This window comes from Nelumbo nucifera, chromosome 3 (genome assembly GCF_055504915.1).
Source record: "Nelumbo nucifera cultivar China Antique chromosome 3, China Antique-T2T, whole genome shotgun sequence".
NCBI lineage: Eukaryota > Viridiplantae > Streptophyta > Magnoliopsida > Proteales > Nelumbonaceae > Nelumbo > Nelumbo nucifera.
Genome location: NC_142651.1, coordinates 103,629,312 through 103,650,820, shown reverse-complemented (window position 1 = coordinate 103,650,820; position 21,509 = coordinate 103,629,312). Strand labels below are relative to the sequence as shown.

The 21,509-nt window shown below is 44.7% G+C and overlaps 2 protein-coding genes across 4 annotated transcripts; both read left to right on the top strand.

Moving 5' to 3' along the window:
• Positions 1-2,482: 2,482 nt before the first annotated feature.
• Positions 2,483-3,407, top strand: LOC104598915 (uncharacterized protein At5g01610-like). The gene has a single exon (XM_010261209.3). It carries the CDS (start codon positions 2,713-2,715, stop codon positions 3,238-3,240), a length of 528 nt encoding a protein of 175 aa, XP_010259511.1. The 5' UTR covers positions 2,483-2,712; the 3' UTR covers positions 3,241-3,407.
• A 4,252-nt stretch (positions 3,408-7,659) lies between these two features.
• Positions 7,660-21,087, top strand: LOC104598916 (uncharacterized). 3 transcript variants are annotated; one of them, XR_016084114.1, is made up of 4 exons: positions 7,660-8,569; positions 8,644-9,014; positions 9,091-17,112; positions 20,564-21,087. XR_016084114.1 is itself a non-coding variant. In XM_010261210.3 (3 exons), the coding sequence occupies exons 1-3, from the start codon at positions 7,660-7,662 to the stop codon at positions 9,310-9,312; spliced, it is 1,503 nt and encodes a 500-aa protein (XP_010259512.2). In that variant the 3' UTR covers positions 9,313-17,285. The 3 variants fall into 3 exon arrangements, 1 of the variants encoding a protein (XP_010259512.2); XR_016084113.1 differs by having other exon boundaries at positions 20,523-21,087; XM_010261210.3 differs by lacking the exon at positions 20,564-21,087 and having other exon boundaries at positions 9,091-17,285.
• The last annotated feature ends 422 nt before the right edge of the window (positions 21,088-21,509 follow it).

Below are 21,509 nucleotides of genomic sequence, written 5' to 3'. Positions count from 1 at the left end.
GGATACTGCCCAAGGGGAAGGAAACATCTGAATTGATTCAGAATCCTGTATCAAGCTACGAGCTTATAGACGTTCCTAACAAAGAGCTCGGTGGCACTGAACTAGTCCAATGCTTTAGCCCTACGGGAAGATGAGTCCCTCTTATGAGAACCTTGTCAGTCTTGAGCCGAGGTCCCTTCCTTGGCTTGGAAGGATGGACCCTTCTCTTCCCCGACAGAACTAAGGGAGATGACTCACCTAGGACAAATAAATCAACCTCACCGATAATTCCGACAACGTTGAGCTCTGTGATCTCACTAGAACTCCAAATATAGGGACAAGAAAAATGGGCTTTTGAGGGTCCTATTTAAAGATGGATGATCTGAACTATGGACGGTTGAGATCAGTTGGATCCAATGATTCACAAGGATGCGATAGTTCGTATTCCAAGGAGAAATCAATTTAGCATATTTTTTTCGTCTACGTGACCTAATGGTTACGTGGCGTCCATACATCCCCGATATACTACATTGTGCCTAAGTTGGACCATTGAACCAAGCCGATCTCGAGCCATTAGTCGAACCACAATCGAGGACAGAACTCAGACCAAATCGCCTCGTCTTAATACTACTCTCTCTCTAGACTGATCATGCTGGACTTGGGAGTGGGGGGCAATTGATGAAGGGTAATTTGGTCCTTCAATAATATCACGACACGTGGCAATGTAGAATAGCGGAGTGACACCTCGGCACCATGTAAGCAGACCCCAAGAGCACCTTAGACACTTTACAATTGCATCGATGACTTCGGTACCACCCCAGTAGGCCAAACTACGAACAGATAGGCAAGACCTCAGGTTGGCATAAGAGGTGATTTGCTTCCACTGATCTGACCTGACTCTGGTTAGCGACCTGCCTGATGTGCCGAGTGACATCCCCCTTAAGTGGACTATCGCCTCTAAATTCCTTGGAATCGTGATGCCACGTTGGAAGAGCTGATTATCACCCCGCCTGCTTTGGGCGGGATTGGATAAACGTTACCTACCTATACGGAGTGCACTTCTAGGCGTGAAATCATTCTGAACTAGTTGGGTCAGTGATCTCGGACGCATTTCGTGGTTCTCACGACAACTCGCCTATATAAGGGACTCACCTCCAACCTCATAAAGGACATACAATTTAGCACTCAAGCTCTATAGCTCTCTCTTGCTTTATATCTCTCAGAAAACTCCAATTCGCTAACTTAAGCATCGGAGTGCCCACACCAGATAAAATAATCTAGATATTTTGATATTTTCTCTCTTTCCTTTCAACTCGACCAAATAACCTATCTAGTTCGATGTCTGAACTGTCCTCCAGCAAGGAGCTACTAGATCATACACCATCAGTCATAATCCATGCTACCAAAAAGATCAAAGCTATCATTTGTTAAAAAACATACAAAGGCAAAATATTATTTTAGAAATTTTAAATTAAACCATAAGGTTTATTTCACAAAGTATTTAAGTCTATTTTAAAATTTTATGGTAGGTTTAAGTCAAATTCTAAAAATCAATCCTTTTTTAGGTCAAGTCTTTTGCCCTTTCATTTAATGTTCTTCATTGAGTTTCTGTCAATGTGGTCCACTCATTTAGGATAACTCTGGTCTATACTCATTGATACCAAAGGTAAGGTGATAGGTGTAAGGAAAACAAGTACGTGCATTGATACCAAAGGTGATAGGTGTAAAGAAAACAAATTTGTGCATTGATATCAAAGTTGATAGGTGTAAGGAAAATAAATTATACTGAAACTGAGAATCTGAGATATCTGTGGTCTGTAGACTGTATTCTTGGTACCGTTGTTCTATGAAAATCCTTTTGAACAAGTTAGGTATGCTGCTCTTACTGTTTGAGATGTAAGAGGCCCACCACGTGTCCACCTACTAAAGTGGTTACTAACCACTTACTACTGCTACGTCCCCTGTTTTTAGATGTAGCCACGTCGAAGCTTACTTTCTTTAATAAAATGAAAATTTCTGGATTAGTACCATTGGGCCTAATGCCATTTTTGGTCTTTCAACTTTAAAATGTTATAATTAAATATCGAAATTTTCAAAACATATTAATTTAGTACGAGAAAGTCGAAGTTACCAAAATGCCACTAAGATGTGATCCCATATTTCTTGAATACAATAGAAAATGATTTGGGACTAAAAATTAGATGATATTTGAATGGTATTTATGTCTTTTCAAAGACTGATTAACAGTTGGTTTAAATACTGGATTGGTACGTTTTAAAATTTTGAATAATAAATTATAGTATTTTAAATTTAAAAGAGCCCATATAACAGAATATTAATAAAAAAATTTCTCTTAATAAAGACTTCAAATCTCTCATCCCCACAAACTTTGATCAGTCTACCCACAACAGACTATCCCCATGAATTGAGAATATCTTCCCTAAGATGATGAGATCCGGACTCAATTTTAAATGCCCACCGGCATCTGCTTGATATTATGATATATAGTCCCGCCCAAACCAACAAAAACACTGAATAAATAAATAGTAGAAATAGTGGGACGCTTGGAGCCATTAGATACCTCCTCCAAAGTCCAAACTCCACAGCCAAATCACTAATCAGATCGCATACATCTCTGCTGCTTTTGCTCATCTTACTTCCTATTTAGTCTTTTAAGTACTTTTTCTTCTTCTTTTGCGGAGGATAAAGGAGGAAGAGGAGGAGCGACGAATCATGGCTTGGTCCTTCACCCCAAAGCACACATCTCTGACGGCCTTTGCCGCCTGTCTCATCTTTGTTTGTTCAGTTTCGACCCACACGGCTGCCGACCATGCACTGACGGCATACCAAGTCCTCCAGGGATATGGCTTCCCGGTGGGTATCCTCCCAAAGGGTATTCTGGGCTACGATCTGGATACATCCACCGGAAAATTCTCGGCCTACCTGAATGGTACTTGTGCTTTCTCCCTTGAGGGTTCCTACAAGCTCAGGTACAAATCCACCATCACCGGCGTTATCTCGCAGAACAAACTCAGGAACCTCAAGGGCGTGAGCGTGAAGGTGCTTTTTCTGTGGCTCGACATTATTGAGGTTACTCGGAGTGGCGACAAGCTCGACTTCTCGGTGGGGATCGCTTCTGCTGATTTCGATATCGATAACTTTGTGGAGAGTCCGCAGTGCGGCTGCGGATTTGACTGCGTCACTGCTCAGGTTGAGCAAGCAAGCAAGATCAGAGTTAACCGATTTGTTTCTTCTTCCTAGTTCACGGATGGGAGATTCTCTCCCTGTGGAGGCAAGTTTTTCTTTTTCTTAATTGTGGTCAGTGGGATAAAACATAATTTTCACTTCATCTCTATCTGTAGTTGAGTTTGACATGCACGGTAGATAAAAGCTCCTTGAAAACAGGTGTTTAGCTCTGAGCAGCTTAACCAATGGACTTGACCAGATTCTTGCCACGTGGGAAAAATAATACCTATTAATTATATTTAAGGCTAGGCTGGAGACGGGATCTCTTGCACACGAGAACTCTCTCCACGTCTACCCACATTATATTACCCGTGAATTGGGAACATCTCCCTGCATAATATTATCCAGAGGATGATATATTCTTCACGTGTGGCTGCGATTCACGTGGGCAGGAGAAGGATGTGTAAATGTAATTTTACTCGAGCAGATGAAGAGGAAACAATACAATGAATCATGTGGCTGCAATAAAGGCTAATTTATTACTGGAGAAAAACTTGGCGTGGACCCATTAGGAAATGAAATGTATGTTTGGTAGCGTTTGAGAATATGGCTAGCTATTAGAGCAATTGAACTAGTGAACTAGACAAGACAAGCCATCAATTTCTGCCACGTTAGAGAACGATGTGGCCGGTCTAACTACAGATGGAGTCCATTTATAAGAAGACAATAATATCGAGCCCTACATCTGCCCTTCTTTCCATGTATGACCCAATCTTGTTACTTGTTAAGGTCCATAGGGTTATCATTTTCTGCCTGGGCCTGGTCCAACTAGTTTGATAGCTCTAGGGCAAATGACTTTATTTGTACGTAATCTGGTCAAGTGGTCAAAGATTAGGGACGATACTGTTTATGTCGAATCTATTGGTAAGTCGGATTTTCAGATTCTATCCGATGCAACTTAAAAAAATAATAATAATTAATAAATTATTAAAAAAATAAAATATATTAATTTAAATAAAGTAAAACAAAAATATAAGTATTTTTTAATTATTTTCATTATATATATATATATTTTATAAAAAAATAAATAATATAACGAATTTATAAATAAATAAATAACATATATATATTTATATTTATAAATAGATAATATATATTAGATCAGATAGGGGTGATTCTATTATCCGATCCAAAGATTCGAATAAGGGTGATCTGAATTCGATCAAATAACAATCAGATTCATTTGCACCCCTATCAAAGATAGGACCTCCCATCCGACTTTCACATTAAAAAAGTTAAAGCTTTCTTAGCTAAGGACTTTGGTTAATCACCTTCACTGTTTTATAAATCGGATCGAGTCGGATGGTCAAACCGTTCAACACGAGAAATGATCATAGTTCCAAGTTTGATTTTGTGTTGAATTGCTTTTCATGAAAAATGTTGATTTTGTCAAAAAATGTTAACTATTTTGAAAATTTTTCTTTCATATATACAAGTTGGGGCATTATCAATCAACCTCTCTCTCTCTATATATATATATATTGTATTCTAACATTCTAATGGTCTTTTTCTCTATCAGCTCTCACATCTCATAATTAGGGCTGAGAGTCGGACCGGGTTAGGTCGGGTTGAGACCAGCCCTAACCCTAACCCTCTAATCCTAACTAAATACCTCCAACCCTAACCCAACCTGAAGTCAACTTTAGGTTGGGCCCAACCCAACCTTCTTCCCATCCCTTAAAATCCTATAGAACTTCTTAATCTAAAATCTTAACTCAACTTTCACTACATATATTAATCCTATGTTTGTTGATATTTTTATTGGTTCTCCAAGTACAAAATTCGGGAAAAAAAATGTGTTTGAAATGACTATAGTTTATTATGAGTTATGACTTATAATAGATCTTTTATAGGCAGCAAGCTATGAGTAGCAAACAACACAGAGGAAATAAAGAATAAAATATTAAAAAAACATAAAATATGTTATTAAGGTTTTAGTATTTTCAATTAGAATTAAGTGATGTGATTATCTTAAAAGAAATAAATGATAGTGTGTGGTGGGGGCTATACAACTATCATGCATCTAAAAAATCAATGTATGATATATTATATTATATATATATATATATATATATATAACATATATTTATATATCATATGTACTCTAGAGTCAGGTTTAGGTTGGGTCGGGTTGCCCAAGGGGTCAACCCTAACCCAACCCGAAGTAAAGTCGAGTTCATATATTTCAACCTTAACCCTAACTCGAGCATCAACCCAACCCGACTTTTTTGGGCCCAAGTTGCAGCCTTACTCATAATCTATCAGCATAAGCTTTCAAACATCAATTTTAATAGAACTGTAGGAACAAAAATTATAAATTAGAATATGAATCTAGAACGTATTTCTGAAAATTTTAAAATTACAAGTTGAATTGTTCGTCTTGGACGGTTCAACCACTAACCTGAAAATTGGTGGTCAAAGTGGTTCCATTTTTTGGTCGGTTTTTAAAACCTTGGTCATTATAATTTCTTTAGCTACTTTGGAGAAGATGAAAGCTTCACAAGAACTTAATCGAATATTACTTGGGAGCTTTTGAGGTAGTCTTTACATGTAGATTCCACTTCTCAAAGCAAATGACACTTATCAATGTTTTCGAATTGTCATTGACCTAGACGGTTGGACAGTTCGGGCCGGAAATCGTTCAAGTAACCGGTTCCGTTTTACCCCAAGCCTAGTCCTCGGCCAAAAACCGTTGAATTGGTCAATAACCTGTTGACCCAGGCAGTCAAATTGCTAACCCACTTGACCCGTTCGACAGTTTTTGTATTTTAAATATTATTATTATTTTAATTTTTTGATTTTTTTGTTGTTAGAATAAGCCATTCATTTGAACTAGACAGTCAAACTATTGACCCAAAAACCGGTGGCTAGGAAGGTTTCAATTCCGGGTTAGTTTTTAAGACATTGCACTTGATCCTTTTAGTACATATATCTTACAATATACATCGATACAACAAGATTTAGAGGTCTCATGGTTCAATTAACCAAACTGTAGGCCTATTTTTCAAATGAAACCAATATCATCAGATTTTGGAAAATCGTGAACTGAAACCAATCTGTTAATCGATTGAATGATTTGATTTTTTATTTTTCGGTTTTTTGATATTTATAATATATATTATAAATAAATTATATTAATTTATAATATATATGATGATGCACAATCCGGCCGATCTTAGCTGTCAGCGATCTTGCCTCCGAACCGAATGGCAGGGACCTGAAATGGAAGGAGAAGAGAAGCTCCGGGGAGAACCCGGCGTAAGGGCTCCAAAGCTCAAGTTAGAGTCTTTCAAAGGCAAGATAGACCAGATAGCACAAAAGTTAGCATACCTCGTTCCTGGGGGGTAGGAGCCTTTTATAACCACCTCGCGCACTCACTTCCAGGCTTCCGTCAGATCGGGCATGATTACTTCTGAACTCTTGCCAGTTCGGATGTCATTTCCTCTGGCCAGACAGAACTGCCACTGCTCCTTTTGTCGGAGCCGTCTCTGCGGCTAGTAATGACGGTTGCAGGTGGCGATAGCAGGAGGCCGTTTGAAACGCGGCTGTCAGGCGTCAGATCCCAAATCAGTCAGGTGCATCGCCCTTGGATACGGACGTCCTTGGTGTCAGGTACGTTTGGTCAGCCTGGTGTTTCGGAAGCGAAGTGTTGGAGTGGCGAGCGAGATGTCTTGAGTTCGGTTTGGGGAGTGTTCCGCGCTGCCATGGGCCAGCTCGGGTCACAGCTTTGTGAGGCTTGGGGCCCAGTATAGTTCGTGCTCCTTGCAGGGAGCTCGGGTTTTTATTAAGGAGCTCGGACTCTTAATAGGGAGCTCGCTCTTAAATAGGGAGCTCGGACTCCTAGTAGAGCGGTCTGGAGTTCGGGCTCGGTAGTGAGCTTGGACTTCGTTACTCTTGGTGCTCGTTTTGGGCGCTCCGCTGTCCCGAGTTGTTTGCTTTTGCCACGTGTTGGGTGATTGCGAGGTCAGGCCAAATTTTCCTTCATCAATTGCCCCCCACTCCCTGCGACCAGGGTCCTGTCTTGGCGCGGGGAGTTCGTAAGGTAGCAGGAGGGTTTTGGTCCGTGCTGAGGGCGCTCGCTTTAATTTGATTTTCAAAAAAGGGCGCGCGTTTGGGAGACGGTAGTCGTTCGAGAGTTGAGCTGCAGATGCTTTTATTGCGAGGAGACGTGCGCCGACACCCCGTCAGTTTCGAGAAGGTGCGTGCTGACACCCGTCCTCTGACAGGACGTGCGCAACGCCTTGACAGTTTCGGAAAGACGTGCGCTGATTGGCCTCGGAAGACGTGCGGTTTAGCGCGGCTGTGGGCCGTTGGATTGGCTTCGATCTGGGCCGTCGCTTTCCAGCCGTTGTGGATATAAATAGCGCGGGGGGGGGGGGCATCCTTGCTACTGTTGTACCTCTTGAGCTCGCGCCTAAGTTTCAGTTCGCGTCTATGCTCTTCAGCTCGCATCCCAGGTTCCTTGCTTGTTCGAGCTTTCGTGGTCTACTTCAGTCTTCTTCCCGGGTGAGTGCTTTTGGAATCCCGTTCCATTTCCCGATGTCTAGTTCGGAGGGTTCAGACTGTTCAAGCGGGTCTGATGTAGGTTCTATGAACCAGTTTGCGTCCCCCGGTAGTTCAAGTGAGCCCGATGTAGGTCCTGAGGAAGGGGTCGAGCCTACAGCCCGAGGTGCTTCGGGTAGGTTGGCGTTCACCTCCCGTCGTGGCCGGGTTGTAGATCAGTTTGGCCCTTCGACTATGACGCCTGAGGGACTTCAATCCCTCATATACTACTACGACTTGCCCGGGGAGCACGCTTACTTCATCCCTACGGGTAGCTTCCCTTGGGAACACAGTCCTGATGAGATCGTGATTTTCCGGGAACAGCTTGCTGCGGGGCTGCGACTGCCCTTTCATCCTCTTCTCATCGAGGTTCTAAACCACTTCGGTGTGACGGTCGGCCACCTTCACCCGAACTCCATTAGGAATTTGGTGGGGACGATCTCCTTATTTTGTGACGAGAACTTTCCTTTGGATCTGGAGATTTTCTCCTCTATTTTAATGTTGAAAAAGCAAGCGGGTCCCCTTCCTGGGCGTAGGCGGGCATACTACCTGTCTCCTCGCCCAGGCTTCAAGCTCTTACACGGACTCCCTAATCTGGTCCCGGCGTGGAAGCGGGACTATTTCGGGGTGCGAAGTGCGTTGGGGTGGCCGTTTCAGACCGGCTGGGGGATGGCCGCTCCCGACTCCGGCGTCACACTCGATAAGGAGACGGCGAAGGGCCTCCGGCAATGGGCGTGGCTTGGGCTGGAGTGTCAACGGTATCTGACGGAGGCCAAGCTTATTGCTGCGGGCCTAAGTTCGGGTAGGTTCTTCCCCTAGCGATCCTGTCTTGTGCTTCTTTTACATGTCTTACTGATGCTGAACTCTTTTTCGCAGGTACGATGGACTCTCGAGGGACCCGAGGTGGGCACTTGTTCCAGGGCATGAAGAGGAGAAAACAGGTGGCTAATCGAGCTCGCGCCGAACCACCCCTGGGTGCGGAGCCTGAGATGGTTCCTCTTATGCAGGAGCCGGCGGGGGCTCCTTATGCCGAAACCACACACACAGGGGCTCCCGCTTACTCTGAGTCCGCCCATACGCGAGCTGGGCCGTCGGGCTCGGAGGCCCCGGGGGACTTCAGGAGCATGCTGTCGCCTGTTCATGCTCTTCAATGGAGTAAGGAGGCGATGTTTCCCGAGGAAGTTGCGGCGTGGACCGAGCTCCCTCTGCACCAAGTGGCCTGCCGTGCCGTTACTCATGCTATGGTGGTAAGTGCTCCATTCTTTAGAGTTCTTTGGCTTTTACCCTTCTATTCGTTCCTTTGATCCCGTTTTCTTTTGATAGGTGAACTCTTCCATTCACGCCTTAGCGAACCAGGTGGAGAGATGCTCGAGGCAGGCGCGAGCTGCCGAGGAGGCTGCTCGAACTACCGAGGAGGCTGCTCGTGCTGCCGAGGCTGCTGCTCGCCTCGCACAGTCTAGGCAGGCGAGATCTCAGAGAGATGCTGAGGCCATGGGAGTGGTGGTGAAGCATATGGCGGAATTGAAGCTGGTCCTGGAGCACTAGGTCGAGTATCTTCAGGAGGATATCAGGGAGAGGACTCAGATCTTCTCTCAAGGCATCGAAGATGCGAAGAAGAAACCTGTCAGTGATTATATTGCTTCGTCGGATTTCGATGATCTGATGGTGGACTCCTACATGAGGGGTTTCAAACTAAGCCGGTGGATGATTCGGAATACGTACCCCGAGCTCGATACCAGCGCCATATCCACTTCGCACATTACTTAAGAGATGGCTAATGCTGCGGATGCCGAACCAGACTTCGAGGGGGAGGCAGGTCCTTCGGGTGTTGTCGAAGTGGCTTCTGATAATGATGAAATTGCCCCTGGCTTGTAAAATGGCTTTCCTGAAATGAAATGACCCCTTTTTTTTTGAATGTACACACCTCTATCTGAAATGAAATGGCTTTTTGTTCAAGTGCTGGTTGTCCTGTCTTCGAGCTGCGTTTTTTGCCGAACTGACCATTTCGGTCCTTCAGTTCGTTTTCTAACACCTAGGCTTCGGGGTACTTGCTTTGGTGGTTTATAGATAGTATCTTATTAAGTTGACGACATTCCATGCTCGGGGTACTTGTTTTCCTTTTAGGGTTCCGAGCTCGTATGCTCCCCCACCGAGTGCTTTCTTTACTCTGTAGGGTCCTTCCCAGTTTGGTCCATGTTTCCCTACGCCGGGTTCGGGCACCATGACCATACGGAGAACCAGGTCGCCGACGCGGAAGTTCCTCTTCTTTACTCGCGCGTTATAAGACCGAGCTACCTTTTGTTGGTAGGCCACAGTCCAGATGTGCGCGAGGTTTCTCACTTCGTCTAGTAGGTCGAGGTTGGTGCGTAACTCGCCCTCGTTTGTCTGTTCGTCGTACGCTTCTAGTCGCAACGTAGGCACTTCGATTTCCGCCGGGATCACCGCCTCGGTGCCATAGGTGAGGTTAAAGGGGGTCTCTTCTGTGGCGGTTTTTTCCGTGGTTCGGTGAGCCCATAGAACATTTGGTAGTTCGTCTGCCCACAAACCTTTGGCTCGGTCTAATTGTGCTTTCAGTCCGCAGAGGATGGCTCTGTTCATTACTTCTGTTTGGCCATTTGCCTGCGGGTGTGCGACCGACGTGAAGTTCTGACTAATTCCCATACTTTGGCACCATTCTTGGAACCTGATATCTTCGAACTGTTTGCCGTTGTCGGAGATAAGTACCCGAGGTAGCCCGAAGCGACATACAATGTTCTTCCAAAAGAAGTTCTGTATGTTTCGGGCTGTAACTATTGCTAGGGGTTCAGCTTCTATCCACTTTGTGAAGTAATCTACTGCAACCACTAGGAATTTTATCCCGCCTGTTGCTGGTGAGATTGGCCCCAGGAGGTCGATGCCCCATTGAGCGAAGGGCCGTGGGCTGGGGAGGTATTTGAGGTCGGCAGCGGGCTGATGGTGGATGCTGGCCTGCTTCTGACACTTGTTGCATTTTTTGACGAGCTCGATTGCCTCTGCCTTCATCGTTGGCCAGTAGTATCCTTGTCGAAGTACTTTTTGGGCGAGGGCTCTGCCTCCCAGGTGTCCGCCGCACAAGCCTTCATGGGTGTCGCGCAGTACTAGCTCGGCTTCGGCTGGGTGCAAGCATCACAGGTAGGGGAGCGTGTAGGATCGTCGGTACAACCGTTCGTCTATCATGACGTATTTGGCTACCTGGTGCTGCACCCTCTTAGCTGCGTTGCGGTCCGCGGGGAGGGTTTCGTCTAGCAGGAAGCTCGCGAGTGTGTCGATCCAGCTCGGCTCTGCTTCAATGACGGGAGCGACCTCTTCTGACCCCCCGAGAATGCTGGGCCGAGGTAAGTTTTCTACGTACACGGTTCTCCTGGCGTTGTGGCTCGTGCTAGCTAGTCGAGACAGGGCGTCGGCCTCAGCGTTCTCTGACCTCGGGATTTGCTTGATGAAGTGTGACTGGAAGTTGAGCAGAGCCTCCTTTACTTTTGCCAAATATGCAATCATTGTGAGCTCACGCGCTTCGTATTCGCTTGTAACTTGGTTGACCACGAGCTGGGAATCACTACAGATAACCATGTGCTTTGCTCCAACCTTGTGCGCTACGTTTAGCCCGGCTATCAGTGCCTCGTACTCCGCCTCATTGTTGTATGCCGTGAACTCAAAGCGTAGTGCGTATTCCAGTTTTGTTTCGCTCGGGCCGCGTAGCACTATTCCAGCCCCGCTGCCTTGTTGGTTCGAGGGGTCATCTACGTGAAGGATCCAGGGCTCCTCATCCCAGTTCGCGCTTGGTCTAACCAGGAGGGATGCCACACTGGCTGCTACTTCACGGGGTTCGGACTCGTTTGGCTTGGGAGCTCCGAGTTCGCCCGAACTGGGTATCTCGGGCTCGACCGGCTCAGGGGCTTCGAGGCTAAACGTGCATTCTGCGATAAAATCTGCCAAGGCTTGGGCCTTAATGGCAGTTCTTGGCTTGTACTGGAGATCGTACTCGCTGAGTTCGATGGCCCACTTCGTTAGCCGGCCGGAAACCTCGGGTTTGAGTAAAACTTGTCTCAGAGGTTTGTCAGTCAGGACGATGACGGTGTGAGTTTGGAAGTACGGGCGGAGTTTCCGTGCTGCTACCACCAGCAAGATTTTACTAACATAATATATGGGTCGTTGGACCCGGTCTGCTTCCTTTACTAGTACCGAACTGACCACCTCATCGCTAGCCGAGAGGTACAGTTCTAAGACTTCGCCTTCCTCGGGCTAAGCTAAGAGTGGCACACTGGCGAGGTAGCCTTTTAGCTCGTCAAACGCGAGCTGACAGTCTTGGGTCCATTCGAACCCTTTGCCTTTGATTGCTTTGAAGAAGGGTAGGCAGTGATCTGCCGACTTGGACATGAAGCGGCTTAGAGCGGCTATGCGGCCGTTTAGCCTCTGGACTTCTTTTATTTTCCGAGGTGGTCTCATATCTAGGATGGCTTTTATCTTGTCCGGGTTGGCCTCGATACCGCGTCGATTGACAACGTAGCCTAGGAATTTGCCCGAGGTGACGCCAAAGACACATTTGTTGGGGTTCAATTTCATGCTATACTAACGCTGGATTTGGAAGACAAGTCCAAGTCTTTTATTAGTTCTCGTGAAAACCGTGTCTTGACGACCATGTCATCTACATAGCACTCTATCTTTGTGCCAATCAGGGGCCGAAATAGCCTATTTACAAGTCTTTGGAAAGTCGCCCCATCATTTTTTAACCCGAAGGGCATGACCTTCTAACAGTATAGACCGAACTCGGTTATGAAGCGGGTTTTTTCCTCGTCGGACTGGTCCATCCGGATTTGGTTGTAGCCTGAGTAGGCATCCAGGAAGCTTAGCAATTCATGTCCCGAGGTCGCGTCCACTAGGCAGTCGATCCTAGGAAGGGGGAAGCAGTCTTTCGGGCAAGCTCGGTTCAGGTCGGTGTAGTCGACGCACATGCGCCACTTGCCGTTCGCCTTTTTCACCAGCACAGGGTTGGCCACCCAGCTCGGGTAATGGACTTCCCTTATGAAGTCTGCCGTGAGGAGCTTCTCGACTTCCTCGTCGACCGCCTTCCAGCGCTCTGGGGCTAAGTTCCGTTTCCTCTATCTAACGGGTCTGACTAAAGGGTCAGTGTTAAGTTTGTGAGTTATAAGACCAGGGTCAATACCGAGCATATCAGTCGCGGACCATGCAAAAATATCTAAATTTTGGAGTAAAAAATTTACCAGTTCGGTCTGTAGGGGTTCTTCAACGGAAGCACCGATCTGGAGTGTGCGAGCTGGGTCCGTAGGCGAGGTTGGGATCGCGACTGTTTCCTCTGTGGGCGAGGCTCTCTCTTCGCCTTGTTCCGCGGGCCGCTCCAGATCAAGGTCGCCGGCCGCCTTGGTCTTTCCCTTTAGGGCGGCAACGTAGCACTTGCGGGACTCGAGCTGGTCGCCCCGCGCTACCCCCACACCGAAGTCCGTAGGGAACTTCATGGCCAAATAGTAGGTGGAGACCACCGCCCGCAGGATATGCGTGATTGGTCGCCCTATTATGGCATTGTATGGGGAGGGGGTCGCAACCACCAGGAAGTCGTGGTTGAGTCTGACCGCACAAGGCCACGTGCCGAGTTCCACAGGCATCGTTATTTTTCTAAGGGGCTTGACTTCCTCTCCGCTGAAGCCCACCAGGGGAGTGCTTGCGGGCTTTAGTTCACTCCTCGGTAGTTGTAGCCGATCAAACGCCGATTTGAAGAGGATGTCCGCCGAGCTGCCCGAATCTACGAATACGCGCCTAACCTCGAAGTCGCTGATCCTTAGTTTAATGACAAGCGCGTCATCGTGAGGGTAGCAAACTCCTCACGCATCGTCTTCTATGAAGAGGATTGGCTCTTTGGTCTTTGGCCTTTTCGGAGGGTTCCGCTCCTCGAGGACCACTTTGCGAACTGAAGTCCGGGCTGCCGCTACCACCGAACCTCCCACAATTACATGGATGGTTCCCCGAATTGGCCTCTCTGTCGGAGGCTGTCGCTGCATCGGTTCGGCGTGCCTGCTGCTAGTTTCGGGGGCGTCCTTTTCGTGCTCGCCTGGCCGATCCGCTTTATTGCTTTTATTGTTGTGCTGTACAAAGTTTCTTAAGTATCCGCGACGGATGAGCCCCTCTATTTCGTCTCGGAGGTTATTGCACTGCTCGGTATTGTGACCATGGTCCCTATGGAAACTACAATACAAATTCTTGTTTCTTTCGTTCGGATTTCCCTTTAGGCGAGGTGGCCATTTTACGTACGGGGCGTCCTTAATCGTCATTAAGATCTCGGTCCGCCTCGTGTTCAGTGGCGTGTAATCCGTCTGAACTGGTAGGGGAGCTCGAAACGACTGGTTTGGTTTTGGGTCCCGGGCCGGGTTTTTTCTGTCGGCTGAGTTAGAGGGCTCGCCATCCCTCTTTCTTTTCTCGTTTCCGCCCTCGGTTGGTTGGTTGATCTCCTCCTCCGTCCTCATGAACTTGTCCGCGAGCTTGAGGAACTCGGCCACGGTCGCGGGCTGGTTAGCTACCATGTGCCATTTGAACTCCTTGTGCCTCACCCCTCTTTTTGTTGCGGCGAGCTGCACCGCGGGGTCTAACCGCGGTATCTGTAAGCATGCTTCATTGAATCGTTTGATGTAACCCCGTATGGGTTCTCCTTCCCTTTAGACTACCCCGAAGATGTTTTCCTCTGCTCTGGGGCACCGTTTGCTGGTGACAAAGTGTGCAGTGAAGACCTGCACGAACTGAGCCCAACACTTTATCAACCCGGGGGTCAGGTTCTTGTACCAAGTGCGGGCTACCCCCTTGAGGGTGGTGGTGAAAGCCACGCACATGCATGATTCGCTGGCTCTGGCGAGGTGCATTTGGGACTGGAAAGCGTCAACGTGGTCGTTGGGGTCGAAGGACCCGTCATACTTGTCTAGGGGCGGGAGCTTGAAATCTCTGGGCAGGGGGACTGCCCGGAGTTCTGACGTGAGGGGGGAAGGAACTGAGAGAATCGGGGCAACTCCTACCTCGTCCGAGCTCGTCTCGCCTTTGCCTTTGAGCTCTGACAGGACGCGGGTGGTGGTTCGTCGACCTCGACGGCGCCTTCGCTGCTGAGTGGGCCTTGTGCTGGTGCTGCTGGCCTCCGTGTTGCCAAGATCGATGGGCCCGGAGTGCTAGTAGTCCGCTGTTGCCAGTGCGCCGAATCGGTTTTCCACGAGTGGGAACTCCGGTTTGGAGCCCCGAGGTGCCGACCTCGCGGGCAAGGTTCCCGACCCGCCTGCGAGCTGCGAGGCGGGGATGACTTTTCTCTCTCTCCGGCCTGGGGACGAGGCCTGGCTGTTTGGGGGGCTCTCCGGCGTGGATAAACACCACCTATGTTTCATAACAACTAATGTTTTCAATCCGTGTTGACCTAGTTGGTCAAATTGTTTGGACCATCGTCCAGCCAAGATTTTGGGTTCGGTTCGGTTCAGTTAAGACCCGTCAAATAGTTAAAAGTCGTTGGTTTGGTCAAGAATCATTTGACCGTTGACTCATTTGACCCAGTGATAATCACGGGTTGTATATTCAATGCATACAAAATTTTCAATAAAAATTTTAAAAACTAAATTAAAAAATATAAAATAATACATATAACATATCTAAAACATATTTATATATTATTTTATGGTAAAATATATATTTATGCATATATATGTATAAAATATATGTATATATATACCGTTCGACTTGCCGGTTGAACCGGTGACCCGTGAACCGGATGCAAAAACGGTTTGGCCTCCAAGTCGGTTTTTAAAACATTGATAACAAATTAATAGCCATGGTTTTTAAAAACGAACCAGTGACCAAACCGGTCAGGGGTCCGTTAACGGTTCGAATGGTCTGACCGTTCGACCTGAACGGTCAACCCATTCTGACAAAAAAAATTACAAAATTGGAAAACGGTCAAAACCATTCGAACGGTTAACCATCCGGTTCAACGATTTGCTGACCAAAATGAACGGTTTTGGAAGAAATTCCCGGTTTTCCGGTCCGACCGCCCAGTCCGGTCCGTTTTGAAAACAGTGTTAACAGCCACTCTGTTCTCAACCATCATTCAAAACACAGCCGTGAATTTTCGCCCTGTCTCCGTTTTGGATGGCGTAATTTGTAATTACCAAACCAACCTCGTCAATACACAAAACACCCTACATAGTTCTATCCGGTACAAGTGCATCTTACACCATATATTATGCAGGACCCACAAGATTCATATGGGGGACCACTTGTACCAGGAGTAATGATACAATACAGTAAAACAAAATTGTGTCCTTTTTTGATAAAAAGAGAAGAATCGCTAATTTTTGTTGATAAGTATAACCCCTTACACCATTAGCCTTATCTACCGTCTCTACGCCACATGACAAACTGTCTCTTTCTATGGCCTACGGGATACACAACCGTGGGATCAGCATCCAATCCAACAGTTGAGATGTCCTAAGAATCTGCTTTGCCTCCGAATGCTGCTAGGTATTGACCATTAAGCAACAAAACGAAACGATACCACGTGGGTCTCTCACTTCACTTCTGCTGACTGCTGGTTGTAGAAAGTAGAATACGACCTTCCCATTCAAAGACTAATGTTAAAATGGAACCGCCTTTTGATAACCACCAGATTGGAATAAATTACTTTTAAGTCCCCATTTATTCCAATCTAGCGGGCCTTATGAAGCTCTTTCATCTCTGGCCAACTTCGACCGGTGTCACCTACCCTTTCCGTCTTCTACACTCAAAACCTGAACCTCTTTCATCTTTCTTGCTTCTCCGGCTACCTCAACGATCGAGCCATCACGAGATAGAGAGAGGGAGATGAATTCTTTTCGATTCGGTATACATAGACCTGTGTCTCTAACGGCAATCCTTTATTATGCCGGTCTCTTATGCCTAGCTTTCCTATTGACGCCGTTAACGGCCGTCGACGACACACCGACGGCGTATGAGGTCCTTAAAGACTATGACTTCCCGGTAGGCCTTCTCCCAAAAGGGGTCCTCGGTTACGATTTGGATAAAACCACCGGCAAGTTCTCTGTGAATTTGAATGGCACTTGTAGTTTTTCTCTGGAGGGTTCATACCAACTAAAATACAGGTCCACCATTAACGGTTATATCTCCCAAGGCAAGCTCACGAAGTTACAGGGTATAAGTGTGAAGGTCTTCTTCTTTTGGGTTAACATCGTCGAGGTTACTCGGTACGGCGACGAGCTAGAATTTTCCGTCGGCATTGCTTCTGCTAGTTTCCCTGTTGATAACTTTGAGGAGTGCCTGCAGTGTGGGTGTGGCATGGATTGCGTCAATGCCCAAGTAAAGAGTATTAGAACCAACCCTTTTGCCATTTCTTCTTCTTGGGGAAATAATTTGTCTTAAATTGCAAAAGAAGAAGAAAATAAAAGAGAAACATTGTGGATAATTTGAATACTGAAACCTACTTTTATTTTCTCTATTTGATAATATCCGACATTGGTTTTACCTACTCAGTTCAGCTATACCCGAGTATCTTGGTCTTGGTTTGTTATCATCTCTGCTTTTTATTTGCGTCTTTTGTTTTTTCATGGCTATAATGTTTCTATCGGTTTTGCTAGTAGCTTACGAAACCAGAGGAGAACGCAAACTTTGAATCAGCAAAACATAAATTGTGTCCATTTTCCTGCAATTTTAGGGTGAGGATCCAAAAGTATTGGTTTTTTTGTGATAAAACGAGAATGGATCTGGTTATCGATGCATAATCCTAGTAAAGTTTTTGGACTTGGTTTTTCTGTTGATATTTTTTCTAACCAAACCTGGGGGGTGCATCTATACTGGTTATCTCATTGTGAAATGGGAATACAGAAGCAAATTATGTTTCTACCACTGTTTTTTTGCTTCTTCATAGGATCTGGTTGGCCCTTTTTTATTCATAATAATAGAAGATTGAAGGAAGTAGAAGTATTACAGAGGGAAAGGATGTTTATCCTGCTTTTGTCAATAGAGAACATGGTCTTGGTTGATCTTTGGAACCAACAGGATAGGATGTTTATCCTGTTTATAATTCATCGTAACATATAAGGCCATTCTATTGAATTTTGTTTTGTATTTAAAATCAGTAGATAGTATAATAGATTTTCTTTGTTTTCTAGAGAAGAGAAGTTTCTAGTAGCTCTGTGACTACACTTGTTCAGAGAGTAGTCTAGACTTCAGAGGTGAAGATGTATCTCAGTTGAAGAATCATAAGCTTATGATGTCAGTCATGTAGGCTTCGAGGGTTTAACATTGGTCTGAGGGAGAATCTAGAAACTTTTTCTTGGCTCTTTCTGGATTTTGATCTTCTTGTGGAAACAGCATGGTTGCCCTTTAGTTTATCTGTTTCTATCCTATTCATCATGATTCAAGTGATCACTTGTTCAAACTAGAATAACCATGCTCTCCTATAATAAGCAACACCCAGGCCTTGTTCTTCTAGGAGAGAATGTATTATTCCCAAATATGTTGCTTCACTTAATATATGCTATCTACTAAGCTTACTGACACCCATCCCCATATAAAATTTCTTAGGTTCTGAGGTTTCCTATATTGGAAAGTTGATGGGTTTTAGGCTGTTAGTTACCTCAGTTTGCAATAGAAATTGAGCATTAAGGGTATGGCATGAACTCTGCTACACTACTTGGCCAATGCCTGGAATGTCTACCAGTAGCTGCTGATTCCGTCAGACATAACAAATGATGCATTGTCAGAAGTAACAAATATGTCAAGGTCTGGAAGATCACGAATCTAACATAGCACCAATAAACCACAAAGTAGGTTCTGACACAAAAGATAGCAAAGAATGCTATAAAGCTACTACTCATTTATGTTAGCTTTTGATACATTTCTTACAGTAGCATGAAATGTATGGTTTTTGAATGCATAAGGTTTGAAATCTGTACCTAAGAAAAACAAATAATAATAAAAGATTCACAAGTTGTGCCCCTAGCAATAATTATTAGCAACACCAGGAGGTAGACAAGAGATTTGAGCTAAGTAGCTGTTTCTGTTACTTACACTTGATGTTGCATAACCTATGCCCCTCATGATACAGTTTACTGTTGGATATGAGACATGATAGATTATTGTCTTGGTTCTATACAGTGGATGACATTCCATCAGTTTGAGTAAGCATGCCTATGAGCAGGAGTAATCCTCTTGAGACAGGTTAATCTTCATTGGAGGAATTACATGATGCATAGTTTTCTAAAACTTGAGTTATTAGAGAAAAGAAATAATTGTGTTTCACAAATTTATAGAACCTAGCTTTTCTGTAGTTGGATGCAACCAGATATGATGCTAGGAATTGATTAGATAAGAGTATTTTACTTTTACGAGGAAGGTTAGTCTTGCAACACCTTTAGATGGGCACAAATCCATTTATGATTATTCACTAGAAAATCTAATGATTAGCATGAGGCATATGCTGAACCAACAGGAGACTCAGCTAGCTTGGCCAATGTTGGCTTAAGGCATTTAGGTGAGCTTAGATCTGTTTAGAGATGCTAGTATACCATCTGTAAGGGCGCGGGCATCTGACCCAGTTCAACTCATCTTGAGCCAAAACAGGTTAGCAAACTGAGCCAGCCACTTATGCTGAGTAAAGAAAATTGTAAATTCTAGAAGATTCTTTAATTAGAGAAAGAAAAGAAAAATATAAATAAAGGAACCCATTTCTGAATGGATCTGATAGATCCCAGGAAGGCGCTCCAGCCCCAAGCCAAGCAGTTCAACATTTTAGGACCATACATTGAATTTGCACAACCCATGACCCAGTGACCAGGTTGAATGGGTCAACAGTTCAACTACTCAGGCTGGACGATTTTTGACCAAAAGGTGGGTTTAGGAAAGGTAGACTCAAAATCTTGACCAGGTGTCAGTTTGAACAGTTTGATCATCTGGGTCAATGGCGGGTTGAAAATATTGCTCCTGAGTTCCTAAGAGTGACTTCATTTCTGATCCTATTTTTTCAAATTTTCCACATGAATGTCCTTGATAGATTTAGAGATTTGAAAATTTGAGATTGTGTATATTTTACTTATTAGTGTGGATATATGGTGATTTGATAGTAAACTAAGCATGAACAACCTGAATGATTCTTGGGTTCTGCTAAGTCTATCTAATAAATCAGTTTGGTCATCAGAAGATCCAATCAGCTTCAATGGTAATCCTTCAAATGGATTAGTAACTCAAATTAAGAAATTTGGACCTCAAACTAAATTATTTCCCTGTTACTTGGTATTTGGGAAACTACTGGCAGGGTTTGGTAGTTAGTCTGTTGAATACCTCAATTTTTCATCACAAAAGGCAACCTTTACATCAAGAGTCAAGTCAGTCAAGGAATGTAACTTCAGATAAAATGAGATTTGCTAGAAAATATATGAATCTAAGTTTAAAGAAAAAAATTGTACCAATAATACCTAAATAAAAAATTTTCCCTTTTTTTTGGCTTCATGGGGCTACCCAACAAGGGTAGCCCATTTCCCACCCCTTAAACCCCCATAACTGCCTAGCCCTAGTGGCAGATGGATTTGATCCAGATCCTATCAACTGAGCCACCATCAGTTAAAACCCATATTTTTTAAGGTTAAAAACATACATTTTTTTCTTTACATGTAAAAAGTCAAATTAAAAGCCATTCACCCATCTAGAATCATATATGAATAATGTGCTGGATTCAACAGTTAATTAGGTCGTTGGTGTTTCGATTTCAGCACACAACACACAAACATGACTTTTTTTGGGCATTGGGAAGGCGGGTTTTGGTGTGATTACAAGGGATTTCAGGGGTCAAGCTATTGCTGTTTTTTTGGTCAAGCTCAAGTTGGTTCCCCTGTTCAAGATGAAGCTTTTGCAGTGATTCAACGTCTGAAATTAACTGTGCCGATGCAGATTGCAGACTGTTGCATAGAATGTGACTGTTTGAATTTGGTTTAGGCGGTGTCTTGTGAACAGTCAAGTATGAACAGGGGTGCCTTGTTTCTTGTTCAGGATATCCCAAGTCTGTTGAAAAACAGGAATTTTGTTATCAGTTTTGTTAGTTGGTCTGTAAATTCAGTGGCCCATGCTCTTCCTCAATGGATCCAAGACCTGGTTGCTAAGGACTTGGCTGTTCTGTATTAAGTTTTCCTTTCCCTGTTTTCTGAGTTTCTTATCCTTCTGTACCAAAAAAAAATTCCTTGCACTGATATGAATAATTAATTATGTATCTTTTTTTTTTGTAGAAAAATTATGGATCTAATTGAATGATTTATTGATGGTGCCAATAGGCTAAGGTCTCTGACTGGTTTTTGTGGAGACTTAGATCAAACCCTGCTGTCACCAGGGTTGGGGAGGTTATGGGTGGGGTACAGGATTAAACCCATAGAACAGTACTCTGTGGTATGGTCAATCGGCCTCAGTAGGGCTGCAAAGGGTATCCGATTGTCTGAAATCCGAATTGATCCCATTATTGTCTCTCAGTGGGGTTGGTTTGAATGTTATGTTTTTTGCCAAACTGTAATAGGTTCAAGTTTTACAAAAGTAATTTTCAATCTATAGGTTCGCGATTTACTTAAACTGTCATTTTCCACTGTCACGTAATGAAGGTTCAAACTATAGTTTCGCGGATTTACTTAAGCTAATTGATTGCAAACTATAGGAACTGTCATTTTCCACTGTCATGTAATGAAGGTTCAAACTATAGTTATAGTTTCGCGGAT

Coding starts and splice junctions, on each gene's coding strand:
- LOC104598916 (XM_010261210.3), top strand. CDS start 7,660: ATGCTCTTCAGCTCGCATCCCAGGTTCCTTGCTTGTTCGAGCTTTCGT. Junction 8,570..8,643: donor TGCTGCGGGCCTAAGTTCGG/GTAGGTTCTTCC, acceptor TCTTTTTCGCAG/GTACGATGGACTCTCGAGGG. Junction 9,015..9,090: donor CCGTTACTCATGCTATGGTG/GTAAGTGCTCCA, acceptor TTCTTTTGATAG/GTGAACTCTTCCATTCACGC.
- LOC104598915 (XM_010261209.3), top strand. CDS start 2,713: ATGGCTTGGTCCTTCACCCCAAAGCACACATCTCTGACGGCCTTTGCC.